At 48.8% G+C, this 19,010-nt stretch overlaps 1 protein-coding gene across 1 annotated transcript; it reads left to right on the plus strand.

Annotated features, from left to right (window-relative positions):
* Positions 1-1,230: 1,230 nt before the first annotated feature.
* NPHS1 (NPHS1 adhesion molecule, nephrin) lies at positions 1,231-18,649 on the plus strand (the record flags this gene model as incomplete). The annotated part of the gene is made up of 29 exons (XM_081274230.1): positions 1,231-1,605; positions 1,707-1,922; positions 1,997-2,119; positions 2,315-2,443; positions 2,989-3,070; positions 3,418-3,521; positions 3,710-3,837; positions 3,926-4,097; positions 4,247-4,404; positions 4,636-4,780; positions 4,881-5,005; positions 6,201-6,387; positions 6,597-6,726; positions 6,899-7,071; positions 7,418-7,558; positions 7,641-7,781; positions 8,208-8,329; positions 9,158-9,329; positions 9,429-9,585; positions 9,665-9,816; positions 11,371-11,482; positions 11,566-11,747; positions 13,394-13,450; positions 15,516-15,635; positions 15,775-15,799; positions 15,909-15,984; positions 16,119-16,212; positions 16,318-16,424; positions 18,518-18,649. The coding sequence occupies exons 1-29, from the start codon at positions 1,380-1,382 to the stop codon at positions 18,647-18,649; spliced, it is 3,888 nt and encodes a 1,295-aa protein (XP_081130356.1). The 5' UTR covers positions 1,231-1,379.
* Positions 18,650-19,010: the final 361 nt, after the last annotated feature.

A 19,010-nucleotide genomic window follows, 5' to 3' on the forward strand; every position in this document is an offset into this window, starting at 1 on the left:
AAACATGAACCGTTGTAATTCCTGCAAGAGATAAGCAGACAGAAGGAGCTTATCCCATGTGTATGTACACACTGGGGTGGGGAGGGTGGGCCAGTTAGCATATGGTTATAAAATTCAGGGATGTGAGAATCAGGACTCAGAGCTGGAGAAACTAATAAGAGAAAGAGGCACAGGCAGGAAGATTCACTGAGAACAAATATTTATTGAGTTCCTGAGGTATGAGAAACTGAATGTGAGGTAGGAGCAGCGAGAGCTGAGAACAGAGACAGAAAAAAAAATTTAAAAAAAATAAACAGGCTTAGAAAGACAGTGGAATAGTTAATAAAAGGTTGACTGAGATTTAACTATGAGAGAGAGAGAAAGAGAGAGAGAAAGACGTTTCAAAGAGATAAAGATAAATCATGATGGATAAAGAAAGGGACTAAGAAACACAGGGAAGGGAGGAAGAGATGGGGGAATGGTAGGAATGGAGACAGAAAGAAGCTCAGGGCGTCTTTGCTAAAGGTCACCCACACTAAGGGCTGGAAGATTTGGACTCATCTTTTCCTTGCACTGTTCTGACTGCCCTGAGCCCTGCACACTCGTACAAAAGACACTCTGACCCAGTCACACACTCAGCACACACCTTCACAAATCACAATTCACCCTTGTCTTCCTTCCTCTCACACTCATGCACACACATAGGTGTGCTCTTACACCCACATGCACACACAGGTAACTTCCCTCTCTCCCACACTCTCCCAGTTTCACATACACTTTTGTACACTCCCCAGCAGAGATCCCATATGCACTGAGGGGCTGATTGTCTACTCAGGAAAGGATGGGACTTGCCAAGGTCATGCTCTGGACAGGGAAGAGCTGGCCCAGCTCTCTATTCCCTAAGCTGAACTAGGAGATGATCCATGTCTGATCTGCTCTCCCAGGCCCTTGGGGTTATGGGAGCTGGGGAGGCACCGAGGAATGTGCCTGGCATGTGCTGACAGGGGATTTCATGGTCCAGCTGGGCCAGGAGGAGCCTGCTGGGCGGAGGCTGGAGTTGGAGACTCAGGAGTGACTTGGCTCTGCCACTGACTGCCTCTTCGCTCTCCTGGGCTGATGGGGCTCACTGGACTCTGAGCAGCAAGTCTTTTTTTTTTTTTTTTTTTTTGTGGAACTGTGAGTGGTGGAAGAGGGTGAAGGGGCAGGGGGTAGCAGGAGAGAAGAGAAACAGACTGTCAAGGAGATGAATGGACAGATGGATGGATAGATAGATTGAGGTGGAGAGACAGGCCAAGGGTGGTGGTGGGGGGATTCAGAGAGTTGCTCAGAGAGAAAGAGCCTGAGGCAGGGAGAGAAAGAGAGGAGGAGACTCAGAGAGACTGGGACAGAGGAAGAATGAGATGGAGATAAAGAGACACTCCCGGAGAGGGGAAAATAGAGAGAGTTGGAAAAAGAGACAAAAAGAGAACAAGAGGCAAAGACGCAGAGAGAGGGAGTCAGAGAAAGGTAGTGGCAGACATACGTGGCAGCCAATGGGCACTGTGGGAGCCACGGCCAGAGGAACTGGAATGGCCCTGAGGACACCCATCAGGGCTCTCCTGATGCTCATGGGGCTGCTGACCACAGGTGAGTGGGACACTGGCTCTGTACCCAGTGCCAAATGGCCTTCATTTCCCACCTTTTAGACAAACCTCTGCCCCTTCTTGCTGATCCTTTTGTGTTTCCAGGTCTGGCTCAGTTGCCAATCCCTGCCTCGGCCCCTCGTGGTTTCTGGGCCCTGTCTGAAAACCTGACGGCTGTGGAGGGGGCCACAGTTGAGCTGCGGTGCGGGGTCACTGCCCCTGGCAGTGTGGTACAATGGGCCAAGGACGGGCTACTCCTAGGCCCTGACCCTGGGATCCCGGGCTTCCCGAGGTACCGCCTCAAAGGAGATTCTGCTAAAGGTGAGAGATAAGAGCCTGAGATTCTGAGCCACCAGCAGAGGCTGTGGTCTTGACCCTCTGGGCCTCTTCTGCAGGTGAATTCCATCTGCACATTGAAGCATGTGACCTCAGTGATGACGCCGAGTATGAGTGCCAGGTCAGCCGCTCAGAGATGGGCCCCGAGCTCCTGTCTCCCAGAGTCATCCTCTCCATCCTGGGTATGGGTGAGAGACCCCCAGGACCCTCAAGTGTGGGCTTCTAGTCCTCTTCTCCCTCAGGACATGGGAGCTGATGGTCCCAGATCCTCCTCCCCCAGATCCTGGGTACAAAACTCATTTTGGAGCAAGGAGACTTGGCCCACATCCTCCTGTCCTTCAAGTGGTAGAGGCTGATTCTACATCCTTTCTCATCAGTTCCCCCCAAGGTGCTTCAGCTGACCCCTGAGGCAGGGAGCACAGTCACCTGGGTAGCTGGACAGGAGTATACAGTCAGCTGTGTGTCTGGGGATGCAAAGCCAGCACCTGATATCACCTTTCTCCAAAGTGAGTGTGGGTGAATTGGTGGGGTCAGTGTAATGTCCCTGGACTAGGGAGTCCATGTGTTATGCTAGGTGCCTTCCTAGGGACCCAGAAAATATAACCAAGATAGGACCCTGGAGTAGGCAAGGGAAGAAGCTGAGGCCCGAATGGGATGCACTGGATGGGAGGTGACACCCGGGGGAGGCATCCAGGAGACCACAGGAATGCTGGTCGGGGGCCTGGAAGAAGCCAAGATTCAGGCAAGATGTGGGCAGTGAGGGTAGCACAGGAAAGAAAAGCTGAGGTGATGGGGGCATGAGGTTCAACCTAATAAAGATGCCAACAGAAAGAAGAGACCCAGGACCTGAGAACTCCAATCATTTGGGAAAATTCCAGGGAACAGAAGTGAGGGAGTCCTAAGTCTTACAAGATAACAGGAATTTCCAGGGGACGAAGCTGGCACCTCAGGTTCTTTTCCTCCAGAACCAGGAGGAAGGGGGCATCATGACCACCCCAGAATCTACTGTGGGGAGTTCCCAGCACCCCTGCAGCCCTCTTGTTGCCCCAAGGTGGACAAACAATATCTGATGTTTCTGCTAACGTGAACGAGGGGTCCCAGGAGAAACTCTTCATGACAGAGGCCACAGCCAGGTATGTCAGGTCCTGTCTTCCTGTTTCTTCATAAGAGCTCCATATCCCAGGTATTCAGGCTGGAAACTCAGGCTGGGTATAAACATCTGGGACTCAATTCTTTACCCAACACCCAAAACTTCTTCAAGGGAACCCCAGTTTCAGGATATTAAGTATAAACATTTGGGGCCAGTATGGCCCCCTGAAGCCCTAATTCTTATTGCTAAAGCCCCAAATCCTTCCCATGGGACTCCAGATCTTAGAGGAAATCAGTATGGAGACTTAGACTAGGTGTGGAGGCCTGGGACTCCCACTTCATCAATTTCAGAAGATGACTTTGACTCCAGAATTCCAACTTCCCATCCCAGGGTGACACCCCAGAGCTCGGATAATGGGCAGTTACTAGTCTGTGAGGCGTCCAGCCCAGCTTTGGACACTCCCATCAAGGCTTCCATCACCATGAATGTTCTGTGTAAGTGGAGAACTGACCCAGTTGTGGGCATGGAGGATGGGAGGCAGGATTGGGGGTCTTGGGGGATTGCAAGAATTATGGGAAATTCAGTCATGCCAAAGAGAAACATGGGAATTCAGAGTCTGGCTATGGGGACTAGAAAGAATGAATGGACTCCCCAGGCCTACTGAGTGGCTATTGCTCCCCAGTCCCCCCAGGACCCCCTGTCATCCAGTGGCCAGGCCTGGAAGAAGGGCACGTGAGGGCAGGGCAGAGCCTGGAGCTGCCGTGCACGGCACGAGGGGGAAATCCACCAGCCACACTACAGTGGCTGAAGGTGAGGGCAAAGGCCAACATGGAAGGCTGGGGGAGAGCCAGAGCCAGGAACGGGCTCTGAGCTGTTCTAGGTCTGACCCTATCTCCAGAATGGCCAGCCTGTGTCCACAGCTTGGGGCACAGAGCATGTTCAGGCAGTGGCCCGCAGTGTGCTGGTGATGACCGTGCAGCCAGAAGACCACGGAGCAAGGCTCAGCTGTGAAGCCTACAACAGCGTATCTACAGGGACCCAGGAACAAAGCATCACGCTACAGGTCACCTGTGAGTCCTAGTGCTAGCTGTCTGTCAGCCCATGTCCCCACATCATGCTTTTCCATTGCCATCTGGGTCCCATCCCCTTGTCTGTCTAGGCTGGTTCTGTGAGGAACCCAGTTCAGTCCAGGGTCTCTCTCTGTCCATCTGTCCCGCAGTTCCCCCTAGTGCCATTACCATCCTGGGATCTGCGTCACAGACTGAGAACAAGAACGTGACACTGTGCTGTATCGCCAAGTCCAGTCGCCCTCGGGTCCTGCTGCAGTGGTGGCTGGGGGGGCGGCAGCTGCTTCCTACGGATGAAACAGTCATGGATGTGAGGAGGGGGCTGAGCCAGGTGGGGGGCTGAGGGCACAACTCTGGAGCGGGGACAAGAAGGCTCGGAGGCCTTGTCCTTGAGAATCGTGGCCTGGGGCCCCCTGAATCCTGCATCTGACTAGGAGGAGGTCAAGATGTGCCCTTGCTGGGGTCTGGGGTAGGTCCAGGGGTCTGGTACCATGGGTGGGGATGTTTTAGTCCCCAAGTCCCAAATCTCATTCTCTGCTAGGGCCTGCATGGTGGCCACATCTCCATGTCTAATCTGACGTTCCTGGTGCGGCGGGAAGACCATGGCCTGACCCTCACCTGCGAGGCCTTCAGTGAGGCCTTCACCAAGGAAACTTTCAAGAAGTCGCTCACCTTGAATGTGAAATGTGAGTCCCTATCCTGATCCAGGAATGCCACCAGGCCCCACAGATCCCACCCTGAGGCCCCAGCCCAGAGGCAAAGTCACCCTCCAGCCTCTCCCTGCAGATCCTGCCCAGAAGTTGTGGATTGAGGGACCACCAGAGGGGAAGTATCTCAGGACTGGGACCCGGGTGAGGCTGGTGTGTTTGGCCATTGGGGGCAACCCAGACCCCTCCCTCACCTGGTACAAGGTCAGTGCCAGCAAGGGTTGTCGGGTGACCAGGAATTTGGGGAAGGATGAGGACCCTCCTCTCCTTCGGAATCTTTGGAGATCTTGGAAAAACCTTAATTTCTTGAAAAATACTGGAGATTCTGGATTTTGGTAGGGAATTGTAAGAGAATAATATGGAATTAATTATATGAGAATTATATGGAATTATGTGGGTCATGAGAATTATATGGAATCTTAAGGAAAATTCTGGGAATTCTGGAAAAACAATTCCAGGATAAAAGAAGGAATTCTGAATCAAGATTGGGAATTCTAGAGATAAAGGCAATTAATTCCATTAAAGTTAAAAGAAATTCTGGTGAAAAGTTCAATTCAGGGAAAATGTCAACAATTTTAGGGAAAAACCAGGAATTCAAAAAACAAAAACAAACAAAATAACAATGATATTTTGGGCAAAGGCTAGATATTTGGGGAAAAAGACTAATGATTTCACAGAACATTGAAAATCCTTTAACATTAAATTGAATTCTTGAGATGTATAGGTAAGAAAATAAAGTTCCATTAAAATTAAAGGAAACGGGATAGAATTCTGGGAAAATTCTAGCAAGTTAGGGAGCTACTGTAAATTCTGGAGAAAAGACTAGGAATTATAGGCTGGCAACAGGATTCCATTTTAATTGAATGGAATTCTGGGGAAATACCAAGAATTGGGGCAACACATAGGATTCTAGTGATTAGGATAATAAGGGAATATTGAGAAAAAAGATTAGAACTCTACGGAAGTCACTGGAATTAAGTGAAAGGTCAAAGAGAGTGGGAATGTTAAGTAAAAGAACTGAGAATAGGAAAAAGGGAAGGAAGTTCTGCCAAAGATGTGGGAATTTCAAGGAAATTTCTGGTTCATAGAGTGGTTAATATTGAAGAAATGGAATTTGAGGAGTGGGGCAGAGGGTCCTGGGGGACTGGGGAGGTGGAGCGAGGCAGGAGGTGGGATCTCAGGGGGGATCAGGGAAAGAGGGAGAGACTCTCGGGGTTAGGGGTTCTGAATTCCTGGTCCACTTCTTAACTCTAGCGGGATGCCAGTTGATGGGAATGCCTTTTCCTTATCACACAAAGGCCTTGTCTGGTCTGGCGATGACCAATCCAATAGGGTCGTCTCAGGACTGGGTGGGGAAGGGCAGGGCTACCTGCGGTCCCCAGCCAGTCCCGGTCCTCAGAACTCCCGCGTCGTGACGGAGCAGCGGCTGCAGCAGGAGTCCCGGCGGGTGCACCTGGGAAGTACCGAGAAGTCTGGGAGCACCTTCTCCCGCGAACTGGTGCTGGTCGCAGGTCCGTCGGACAATCAGGCCAGGTTCTCGTGCAAGGCGGGCCAGCTTATAGTGTCCACGCAGCTGGTGGTGCAGTGTGAGGATGCCAAAGGACGGGACGGGTGGAGGGTTTGGCTGGCGTGGGGTACAGACTACACAGCCAGGCCGGGGTGTGTGGCCTCCCAGACACCAAGTGGTGGGCGGGGCCGGGCTGGGGACTGCAGACTGGGCAGGGTCTGGGGTCGAGATGTTGTGAAAGTAGGCCAGGGGTCTCCTGACTCAGCCTCGCTCCTCTGACCCGCTAAGTTCCTCCGACTAATTTGACGATCTTGGCCAACGTGTCTGCGCTGCGCCCAGGGGACGCCTTAAACTTGACGTGTGTCAGCATTAGCAGCAACCCACCAGTCAACTTGTCCTGGGACAAGGAGGGGGAGAGGTGAGAGTGTGAGGCTCCGCCCTTCCAAGGTTCGGTTCACACCCAATCGGTTCTGGTCCCACCTGAGACTGTTGGGCCCTAGAGACTGTTGGAGTAACAGCCCTCCAATCTCTAGTTTTGGTCCCACCCTGGCACCAGCCCTGGCTGACCCAACTGTCTGCGGTGTGCACAGGCTGGAAGACGTGGCCGCACCTCCCCAGAGCGCCCCGTTCAAAGGCTCTGCTGCGTCCAGGAGCGTTTTTCTTCATGTGTCATCCCGCGACCATGGCCACCGTGTCACCTGCCGCGCCCACAGTGCAGAGCTCCGCGAAACCGTGAGCTCCTTCTACCGCCTCAATGTGCTGTGTACGTGGTTGGTCTGTAACCCTTGACCCCCTCCTGACCCTAAACTACTCCAGTCTTCACCTTGACACTGTCCTTAGCCACTACCCCAATCCTGTTACTTTCCTACCTTTATCCTGATCCCTGCCCCAACCCCTAACCCCTATCCTGACCCCTTTCTCCATCCTTCAGCCTGACGTTGGTTCTAGACTTTTCCTAAACTGAATTTTAACGTCTATCCTGTTACCTCTCCCCAACCCTAGTCCTTCCTTACTCCGACTTTAACCCTTAGACCTGTGTCTGATCTCAATTCTATTCCTGACCCCGACTTTAACAACACTCTTGACTCCCTGCGGCTCTCCCTCTGAAGACCGTCCAGAGTTCCTGGGGGAGCAGGAGCTCGTGGTAACCGCGGTGGAGCAGGGCCAGGCACTGCTGCCTGTGTTGGTATCCGCTAACCCCGCTCCGGAGGCCTTCAACTGGACCTTCCGCGGCTATCGCCTCAGCCCAGGTGCGGGAAGGGGACCCAGAGCGGAGTGTGGGTTCCTGGTGATGGGAGGGTCCGCCACGCCCCTTACCCTGACTTTCCCCAGCTGGCGGTCCCCGGCACCGCATCCTGTCTGGTGGGGCTCTGCAGCTATGGAACGTGACGCGTGCGGACGATGGCTTCTACCAGTTGCACTGCCAGAACTCAGAGGGCACCGCTGAAGCCCTAGTGCGGCTGGATGTGCATTGTGAGCCCCGCCCCGATCACCCCAGGAAATTAGGGTCTCTGGGAACCCTGCCTACCACTGGGGACTTTGGGACCCACTGTGGAGTCTCCTCATTTCGGAAGCTCTGCCCACTTAGGGACAACCACCCATCCTAGAATACTCCCATTCTGGAAGTCCTTTCACTTCTATTGTGGAATCTGTGCCCACTAAAAAGACCCAGTGTGGAATCTCTACCCAAAGAGAAGGACCACCTAAAAGGGTGCTACTCCCTTCAGGGAGCCAAGCCCACTGTAAAGTCTCACTCTTCAAGTACATCACATAGATGGCAAACTCTCCACACACCTAGCTTTCCAGGTCACCTCTAAGACACGCCTCTTGCCTGGAGCACTCTCCCACCATGATCTATCTGGGCCCAAGTGCCTTTCCCAACCCCCTATCTCCCACCAGATGCTCCCACCATCCGTGCCCTCCAGGACCCTACCGAGGTGAATGTCGGGGGTTCTGTGGACATCGTCTGCACTGCTGATGCCAATCCCATCCTCCCAGGGATGTTCAACTGGGAGAGGCTGGTGAGGACCCAGCCTTCAGTGAATGGAGGTGGGGCAGGGGGCTGTGCTTTCATAACTGTGAGATCCTCGGGAGTGAAGTCCACATCCGTGTGATTGTATAACTAGAGATTCATCAGGGCATACTCCAAGAATGAGTAACTGCTAGTCAAACAGTAGAGGGATGGGTGGATGAGTGGATTTACAGTTAGGTGAGTGGGTTGGTGGATGGATAGATGGGTGGATGAATGAGTTGATGGGTGACTAGATGATGGAATGAGAGACATTAGTGGACAGATCAGTGTATATGGTAGATGGATGCATCATTAGTGGAAAGATGTATATGGAAAGATGAATTGATGTATGGATTGACAGTGGAGAGATGAATAAATAGATAGCTGGATATATGGGTGAATGGTTGTATGTATTTATGAGTGTGTGCACATATGAGTGAATAAATGTGCTTATGGTAGGGAGCAGCAAGGATGGATAGATGGGTGCATAGGTAGAAGACAAATGTTGGTTTCATGAATGAGTGGGTAAGTAGATGCAAGTATAAGTGGATAAATGGGTGGCTAGATAGTTAAATGAATGGATGGATTGATGTGTGGGTGGAAGGATGCTTCCAGGCATGTGTAGTTAGATAAATGGGTGGGTGAGTGGTTGGTTGGATTGGTGCTTGAATGAATGGATCGAATAAATGTTTGGATGGATTATAAGAGAAATTTTCATTCAATAGCTTTGTGGAGAGTAGTTGTGAGTGGGAGAATGATGTTACAGATGGGACACAGTTTGGGTGATGATGGATTTGGGGCTAAACTGGAGGACAACCTCTGAGTCCTGGGTCCCCAGGGAGAAGAAGAGGAGGACCATAGCCTAGATGACATGGAGAAGATATCAAAAGGATCCACAGGACGCCTGCGGATTCACCATGCCAAGCTGACACAGGCTGGTGCTTACCAGTGCATTGTGGACAATGGAGTGGCACCTCCGGCCCGGGGGCTGGTCCGTCTTGTAGTCAGATGTGGGTAACATTAAACGCTTGACTTCAAAAGTCTGCCACTAAACTCACCGCTCTCATGTCCTCCCACACACCTCATGTTGATCCCCCAATCCATCCTAGTTGCCCCCCAGGTGGAACATCCTACTCCCCTAACTAAAGTGGCTGCAGCTGGAGACAGCACCAGTTCTGCTACCCTCCACTGCCGTGCCCGAGGCGTCCCCAACATCATCTTCACTTGGTCCAAAAATGGGGTTCCTTTGGATCTCCAAGATCCCAGGTGAGCCAAGCCTGCCAGGAAGTGGTCCAGCCCAAACTCTGATCCCAGCCCCTGAATCCCTGCCTCACTGTCTTTCCAGGTACACGGAGCACACCTATCACCAGGGTGGGGTCCACAGCAGTCTCCTGACCATTGTCAATGTGTCTGCAGCCCAGGATTACGCCCTCTTCACGTGCACAGCCACTAACCCCCTTGGCTCAGACCACACCAACATTCAGCTCGTCAGCATTAGTATGATGGGAGGGGGCTGGGAGGGTGTCAGGGGGGTGCTTCTTGGGTCAACTCCCAAGTCCCTAGTTGGTAGTGTTGCTGACACCTGAAAGGTGTGTATGAGTGAGGATGGAGTCTCTGACCGCCCTGAATTTCCTAATGGGAGACTAGATCTTCAGGGAAACCCACAACAAAGACAAACAGATTAAAATGAGTTGGGAAGATTTATTGGGTCAAGTAACTGAAAAGCGGATTTTTCAGGAGTTGCTGGATCTAGGGCCAGCTCTTAGGTCTGCTTTTCTCTGTCTTGCCTTTAATTCTAAAGCTCCTTCTAGTGGGCTTTTAGAATTCCCAGAGGAAATAGAATTCTTTCTCCTCTGAACAGTTATATGGAAAAACTAGAATGAAATATCATTGGCTCTGCTTGGATTCCAGCTCATCCTCGAATCAATCATCTGATGGAAGGGGCAACCCTCTAATTGGTCAGGCCTGGTCACATGTCCATCTTCCTAGGAGTGGAGTCACTTCCATCAGAAGAATGTGACCTGAGAATGTGGGAGGGTGGTTCTCCAAAGGGAAATTCAGGGTGTTGGAACTGTAAGCAATGAGAATGGATGTGAGGTTGGCATAAAAAACCCACTGCAAGGAACATGTGTGTGCATGTGTATGTATGTGTGTGTGTGTGTGTATAACATATACGCATATGTTTTATACATATACATTCATCTACTTGCTAAAATTTATTTGTAATCTCCAAATCAATACTCATAGTACTTTGTGGTCACTCAAGGACATATACAGAGTAATGCAAAATTTGAGTCACCTGCTGTGCATGTTCCTAGCTGAGACTGAACAAGATGACACTCCACATCTTGTTCCAGTTCTTATACTGTAAACAAGTGTGGTTTATTTACTGTCACTTTAAAAAAACTTTTTGTGGGCTGGGGATGTGGCTCAAGTGGTAGCGTGCTCGCCTGGCATGCGTGCGGCCCGGGTTCGATCCTCAGCACCACATACCAACAAAGATGTTGTGTCTGCCGAGAACTAAAAAATAAAATATTAAAAATTCTCTCTCTCTCTCTCTCCTCTCTCACTCTAAAAAAAAAAAAATTGTGCTTTGGGTTGGTGTTTTTGTCATTTAAAATGCCTGCCAAGCACAAAGCTGAAATGCTGTCCACTATTTCTAAGTGCAAGATGGCTGTGATAGAAAAAATACTTGTGCTCTGGATGAGTTTGTTCGGGCTGGAGTGAGCGTGCTTTTGGCCACGTACTAGTGGTGAATCCCGGTACGTGTTGTGTAAGGCACCTTTAACAGGAACACGCCTAAACAAGATCCTGTGTTCATTGGTTGATGAAAATGCTGTGACAAAGAGGTTTGAAGAAAACTAACCCTGAGTTTCCTTTACAAGCAATAGTTTAGTATTTTCCAGCTTAGTGTTCACAGTGAACTTATTGAATGTAATCACCATGAATAATGAAATTAACTGTAATTTAGAATTATTATTAGGAAAAACCTGAAAGGAATCTTCTAGAATCCTTTTGTATCTTCTATTTTCCCCATCCTTCTTTCCAAAGGCCGTCCTGACCCCCCACTGGGATTCAAGGTCGTAAGCATCACCCCACACTCAGTGGGGCTGGAGTGGAAGCCTGGCTTTGATGGGGGCTTGCCACAGAGGTTCCGCGTCAGGTGGGTCCCTGTCAAGGCAAGTAAGGTGTGGCAGCCAGTGGGTTGGTCATTTTCCTGAACTTACTGGCCTCTCTGTCCTACAGGTATGAGGCCCTGGAGACTCCAGGATTTCTCTACATGGATGTCATACCACCCCAGGCCACCACCTTCACATTGACTGGGCTGAAGCCTTCTACACGATATAGGGTCTGGCTGCTGGCCAGCAATGCCCTGGGGGACAGTGGCTTAGCTGAAAAGGGACTACAGCTCTCCATCACTACCCCAGGTGGGAAGGACAGTATTGGGCAGGTTGGAAAGTTCCTCAGAGGACTTAGAGGGTGGCATAGTGAAATGGATACTAGTTCTATTCCTCTTTTACAGATGAAGCCCAGAGAAGTTGAGCAAATCAACCAAGGTCACACAGTTAGGAAGAGGTGGAGATGAGATTGAAATCTCAGGCAGATGAGCTCCATAGGTCTACCTGTACTATCTTGGTGTGATTACTGACAAGAGGAAATTAGAAAATAGTTTGAATTGAATAAAAATGAAAACAAAAAATTTGAGGGGCAGCTAAAGTAGTGCTAAGAGGAAATTGGATGGCATTAAAAATTTATATTAGTTTTTTAATTAAAAAAATCTTCAAATAGACATTTTACATTTCCATTGTAAGAAACTTGAAAAAGAAGAGCAAACTAAACCCAAAGAAAATGGAAGGAAGTTAAGAGAAGAAATTAATGAATGAGAAAACAGAAAAAAAAAAAAGGAAAAATCAATGAAACAGAAAGCTTGTTCTTTGAAAAGATCCATGAAGTGTGTAAAACTGGGACCTGAGCTGTGGCCTAGCATGTGTGAGGCACTGGGTTCCATCCCAGGCTTCACATAAAAATAAACAAATAAAATAAAGGTATTGTGTCCATCTACAGCTAAAAAATACTTAAAAAAAAGGAAATGTGTAAAACTGATCAAGACAAAAAAGAGAGAAGACACAACTTCCAAAAATATCAGGAAAGCCAGAAGAGACATTATTACTGACCCTACGGACACAGAAAAGATATGCAGGAATATTCTGAATAACCTTAGACCAACACGTTCAGTGACTTTGATGAAAGGGACAAATTCCTTGAAAATGTCTAAGAAGAGTCTTATGATTCTGACAGGCCCCGTGGTTAATCCCACAGGGTCTGGCTCAGAAAAGCCTGGGTTCAAGCTCCCACCTCCCCTGCCACTTCCTAGTTTTGTGAACTTAGGCAAGTGCCTCAGTTTCTTTTCTTTTTTTTTTTTTTTTTGAGAGAAATTTTTTTTAATGTTTATTTTTTAGTTTTCGGTGGACACAACATCTTTGTTTGTATGTGGTGCTGAGGATCGAACCCGGGCCGCATACATGCCGGGCGAGTGTGCTACCGCTTGAGCCACATCCCCAGCCCAAGTGCCTCAGTTTCTAAAAATAAGGTTTCATACCAGGTGTGGTAGCAGCACGCCTGTAATCCCAGCAGCTAGGAAAGCTGAGACAGGAGGATCGTGAGTTCAAAGCCAGCCTCAGCAACATCAAGGCACTAAGCAATTCAGTGAGACCCTGTCTAGAAATAAAATATGAAATAGGGCTCAGGATGTGGATCCTGAGAGCCCAATGTCTTCTTAGGGAGACGGGGAGGATTAAGTCAGCAAATTGATAATTCAGGTTAAAGGACTTTGTACAACATAAAGCACTCATTTATAATTTATTATTATTATTATTGATATTCCTATTGCTATTAGTGTGTTGTCATTATTATCAGAAATACTTGGCTATCTTTAGAATACCCCTAAGAAATCATGTTCCCATTCCAACAAGTTTCAAAGTGAGGTGAAAAGCTTAGTCAGAGACTGAGAAATACATAATCATCTCAGATTTTTGTTATTAATGCATAATCTCTATATTCACCCCCCACCCAGGCCTGGACCAGCCTTCCGGAGAACCTGACCACCAGGAACCCACAGAGCAGCCTGCAGGCAAGTGCTCAACCCCTGAATCCTGCCTCCTCCCCTGAGAATGGAACCTTTTGATCCCATCTCCTCTCCCTTGTGGTCACAACTGCTCTGTCCCTGAAGATTCCCACTTGCATCTGAAGCTCTTCCTCTTACTGGAGTGATCAATTTTTTCTCTTCCTAATTTAGTTTAATTGGAAAAGAATTAGCTGATTCTGAGCTCTGTAAGGAGGTTGGGTCAGTTAGTTTTAGCTGCATATCAAACCACCCAAACATGGGCACTTATGGCAACATACGTTATTACCCATGACTCCTTGAGTCTGGTGAAATGGTTCTGATCTAGGCGGGTTGAGTCATCTCTACAATCAGCTGGCAGTGGGACTGAGAATTGTCGATATAGGATGGCCTCTGTGTTAGTCAGCTTTTTGTCACTGTAACAAAACGTCTGAGAAAAACAACTTCAAGGGGGAAAGATTTATTTTAGCTCAGTTTTCATTCCATGTTCAGCTGGCTCATTGCTTTGGACAAAACATCATGGTGGAAGGGTGTGTCACAGCAAAGCTGCTCACCTCGTGGCAGCCAGGAAGCAAAGAGAGAAAGCCAGCTGTGGGAAGAAAGGAAGGATCCAGGGACAAGATAGAGTCCCCAAGGATCCTCTTCCTTCAACTCGGCCCCATATCCTGCAGTTGCCGTCACCTCCCAATAGTCCAGTTAGCTAAGGATCCAACAGTGGATTAATCTATTGATTAGGTTAGAGTCCCCATGATCGGATCTCTTCCCCAAAGTGTCCCCCCACCCATTGCTGCATTGGGGATGAAGCCTGCAGCACATGAGCCTTCGGGGACACTTCATATTCAAACCAAAGAGCATCCTTCTCTTCACATGTCTGGCAGTCATCTGGCTCTTGATTGGGACAATGGAGATAACTGGGTCACATGTCTCTCCCTGTCATATTCACAGGGAGGTGGTCCTAGGGGTCCCAAGGACAGAAAGAGAAGAAAAACTAATTTACTAGCATTTCTTAAGTTTCTGATTCTATCACATTTGTTCTTGTCTCATTGGCTCCAGCAGAGTTGGGTGGAAGGGAGATTGTGCAACAGTGTAGAAACAGCTGGACGTGGTGATACAGGAGCCTGTAATCCCAGGGACTCAGGAGGAAGAGGCAGGAGGGTTCCAAGTTTGAGGCCAGCCTCAGAAATTTAGTGAGGCCCTAAATAACTTAGCAAGACCCCACCCTAAAATAAAAGATAAAAAGGGCTGGGATGTGGTTCAATGGTAGAGCACCCCTAAGGGTTCAATCCCCTAGGACCAAAAAAGAAAAAAAAGAAGAAGACAAAAACAGGGTGAGAGGCCCTCCCACTTTCCGCACTTCTAGCTTTCATTCTACTTCTTGGCTGTGTGTAGATGTGTCCTAACTGTTGTGCCAAAGAGCCACCACGAGTCAAATGCCAATCACTGTGGAAAGCGGAATGAGTGATCTTTTCCAGGGTGGGTCAGGTGATCCCCCCAGAGTCCTGTAGGAACCGCACAGACTAGGAGCAGGGGACTGGCTCTTTTCCCAAAGGAAAACAAGTGTCCTTAGTAGTTGATGGCAAAATGGAGGGACTGAACCTTGTCTTCAGGGATGTGGTAACCCACTATTGGCCGGGATGGCAGTTGGTGGAAATAAGTCATTGGTGATGAAATCTGTGGAGAAGAAAGGACATTGAGGATAGGCCCTTGATTATTCCAAGGCTCAGAGTTGTGAATTTGCTTCAGCGATTCTGGAAATAGGTAGTGGTTCGTTTGTGTGACCAGAAGGTACAATTCCGGGGTCTATGGTTGGTGGGCAAAACTGGAGCTGTGGAATAGGCTGGATTATAGAGAGGGCTCAGGCAATGGCTGAACCTGCTGCTAACTTGACTTGAGAGAGGAGCCACCTGCCCTTAGATGGCAAGAAGAGGTGGAGACAGAGATTGTTGCTCATTCACTTCCTTGACCTTGGGTGGGGTTGGAGGCTTTGCTTGATCAGGGGTGGCTTTCTCAGACAGCTCCCATTGTACCCAGAGAAGATTGCTTGGGGCTCACTGAGAGGTCTCCCCACCCCTAGGACCCTCCGGGCTGCCCCTGCTGCCCGTGTTGTTTGCTGTCGGGGGTCTTCTGCTGCTTTCCAATGCTTCCTGTGTGGCGGGATTCCTCTGGCGATGGAGACTGAAACATCTTGCTGAGGGTGAGGAGAGGTCCTGCCCCTGCGAGGACAGAGACCCTAGGGGGGGACAGGAACCCTGGGGTTGCTGCATATTTGAGATCTCCCCAGGACCAGGTGGGCTCATGATTGTCTCTGATTCCTTTCCCCCTATTTCTCTCAGGCATCTCAGAGAAGACAGAGGCAGGGTAAGTAGGGGCATTTTGCTGTAAAGAAGGCTCTGAGGAAGGAGGTTTGGGGGTGACAGGTGGCAGAGGGTCAGTCACCCAACTGCTGCCCATATCTCCATCTTGGAAGGTCGGAGGAGGAGAGAGTCAGGAATGAATATGAAGAGAGCCAGTGGACTGGGGACCGGGACACTCAAAGCTCCATGGTGAGTGGGGGTGGCTTGGACTGATCCAATGACAAACTCTACTGTGAACTTCAAGTTAATCATTTCCCTTTGTGTAACTATGGAATCAGAAAATGGAAAGGACTTTACCTGTTTTGTGTGTGTGTGCCTGACAGGCTAGCACGTCAGAAGCAGAGCCATATTACCACTCCATGAAGGACTTCAGCCCTCGGCTGCCTCCCACGCTGGAGGAGGGATCTTATCCCCAAGGTGAGTCAGGACCCCATCAGGACCGCCCCCATTCCAAGGTTCTCCTGACATCTGGACTGGGTGCCCTGATGACTCTTCCTTCCAATCCAACCCTGGGTTTCACAGGTCTCAAAGATGAGGACATGGCCTTTCCCGGGCACCTGTATGATGAGGTGGAAAGAATGTATGCCCCATCTGGAGCCTGGGGACCCCTGTATGATGAAGTACATATGGTAAGGAGATTTGTATCAGATGCAGTTCCGGCTGGAAACCTGCCTCCTACTGCTTGTATTAGTTAGGGTAAATTAGCTGCTGTAACAAAGAGGCCTGGCCCTAATCCAGCAGCCTAAAGAAGACAGTCTAGGATTGAAGATGTATCTCAGGGACAGAGCTCTTGCTTAGCATGGGTGAGGCCATAAGTTCAATTCCCAGCACTGCAAAGAAAGCAGGAAGCAGTTTTTCTCTTCTCACGTGGCTGTCAGAGGTGAGCCCTACTGTAAATGTTTATTCAGAACCCAAGTTCTTTCCATTGTGTTCCTCTGCCATCTCCTGGGACATCCATCATCCAGGTCTGTGTGGAAGGGCCAGTTTCAGCTGGAGTGAAAGGAAGCACCACCCTGCCTTATGGCCCAGGTCCAGAATGGTACACGTACATCTCTCATTCCACCAGGGAAAACAGGGTCCCATTGCTATGCTTCACTGCAAAGGAGGCTGTGAAATGTAGTCTACCTTGGTACCTACATGCCTCACTACAGTTCTGCTACTGTGGAAGAACAAAGGGAAGTTTTCCCCTGGGCATTTAGTAATCTCTACCACAATGGTTAAGCAACTAGAGAGAAAGATTTTTTTTGGGGGGGGCTCATTTAGCTGAGGAGGGATAGAATTGTCTTCAGGACCAGACAGATCTGGGAGTTTCTCCCTAAAGATTTCCTAGAAAAGCCAGGTTTGTAGACAGTTAGATTAGGAATCTTCAAAGAAAGAGAATGCCTCTTTCCCAAAACTCCCAATGCCCAGTAATGGTATTGATCTAGCTTGGGTCATATCCTCATTGTTGAACCAACCATGGAGGCAGGGGATGGACTGTACCAATTGGACAAGCCTGGATCCGTGTCCACCCATGGGATAAGGGAGTCGAGGCCAACTCTACTCAGTTCACCAGATTGAGGGTGGGAGAAGAGAGAGAACCAGGAAGGAAGTAAAGATGGTGTCTAGGTAGATGAAAACAGCAGGCACTTTGACCATCCACCCACCCATTGCCCCAAAGTAAGGGAAGTGGGACAGAAGGCTTGACTCTGTATGTGGCCTGGCTAATGCTCTGGCATTTTGGGCCAAAGGAGTCCCCTTTAACAATGTCCCCCTTGGTGCACTGTTTTCTCAGACTGTAGCTCTGTACCAACAAGGAAATGACATAGAGCTCCATGGCGCTGTCCATGGTTCTGGACTGTCCGTGCCTGGAAGGCACAGATGAGGGAATCTGCAGACATTTTCTGTAGAGGGTCAGAGAGTAAATATTTTGGGCTTTGTGAGACGTAGGATTCTTCAAAACTGCTCAGCTCTGCCACAGTGGGGTTAAAGCCACTCATACATAAAAGAATGGCTGTAGCTATGTTACAATAAAACTTTATTTTTGGACACTGAAATTTGAATTTCATGTCATCTTCATATGCCACAAATATTATTATTCCTTTGATCTTCCCAACAACAATTTATAAATATCAAGCCATTCTTGGCTCTCAGGCAATACAAAAACAGGTGGCAGGCTGTATTTGGCTCATGGGCCAATCTGCTCTAAAGTTTGCTAAACAACTATTTTCTCCCAGCTCTAGAACAAAGCACATCTCTGGCAAGGATAACCCTTCATTGTCTTTTTTTCTCTTTAATTTTGATGGGGGAAGTGTTTTGTAAATGCTAACAGGGCTAACAGAATCATGACCCATATTCCAAAATTGCCATAGCCAATATCAATATCTACAAAGAGTTTGTATTCCTGACATTTAAATTATTTTCCTGCCATGAAATCATGGGATATCTTGAACTAGTTTCAAAAATAATCCAGTTGGGTGGAAGTAGAGGGTGAGAGGCAGAGATTTAGATAAATCAAGATGGACCAAGGGATGGTTCTGTGGAAGTTATGTGTTGGTACATTGTGGTTCATGAGGGGGTTCACTATAATCACTCTTCTGTGCATAGATTGGATCTTTTCCCTAATTAAGTAGGACTTTTCCCCCTGGGAAGGTGAGTAGGGGTGTGTGTCCTCCATAGCTGTGATGATGACCCAAAGGGATCTCTCCATGGTTCTAATTCTACTTTTTTTTTTGCCCGTTAGGGTCCTTATGACCTCCGTTGGCATGAGGACAAGTATGAGAATCCAAGAGGAATCTATGACCAAGTGGCACAAGACTTGGATGCTGTGAGATCTGATTCTCTACCCTTTGAGCTGAGGGGAGAGCTGGTGTGACAGAACTGTGTTCAAGACAGAACCCAGGGTGGGGGGATATGTGTAAGTGACAGAAGAAGGTTCAAGCTGGTGTCAAAACATAACCAAGGCTCCTTCTGGGCTTAGTTTTAGAAACTCAACTTCTCTCAAGGGGCAGAGTCATTCACGTGACACCTCAATAATAAATAGCTATTCTAAGGGTCTTTATGCTTTCTGAAGTAAAAATTCAAAATTAGAAAAGACATATTAGCAATTCATTTCTGGGCAGGGGAAGCTGGGATTGTAGCTCAATGATAAGGGCGCTTGCCTAACATGCATGAGGCACTGGGTTCGATCCCAAGCACCACATACAAATAAATAAAACGAAGGTACAGTGTCCATC

This window comes from Spermophilus citellus (assembly GCF_964194105.1).
Source record: "Spermophilus citellus genome assembly, chromosome: 18".
Lineage (NCBI taxonomy): Eukaryota > Metazoa > Chordata > Mammalia > Rodentia > Sciuridae > Spermophilus > Spermophilus citellus.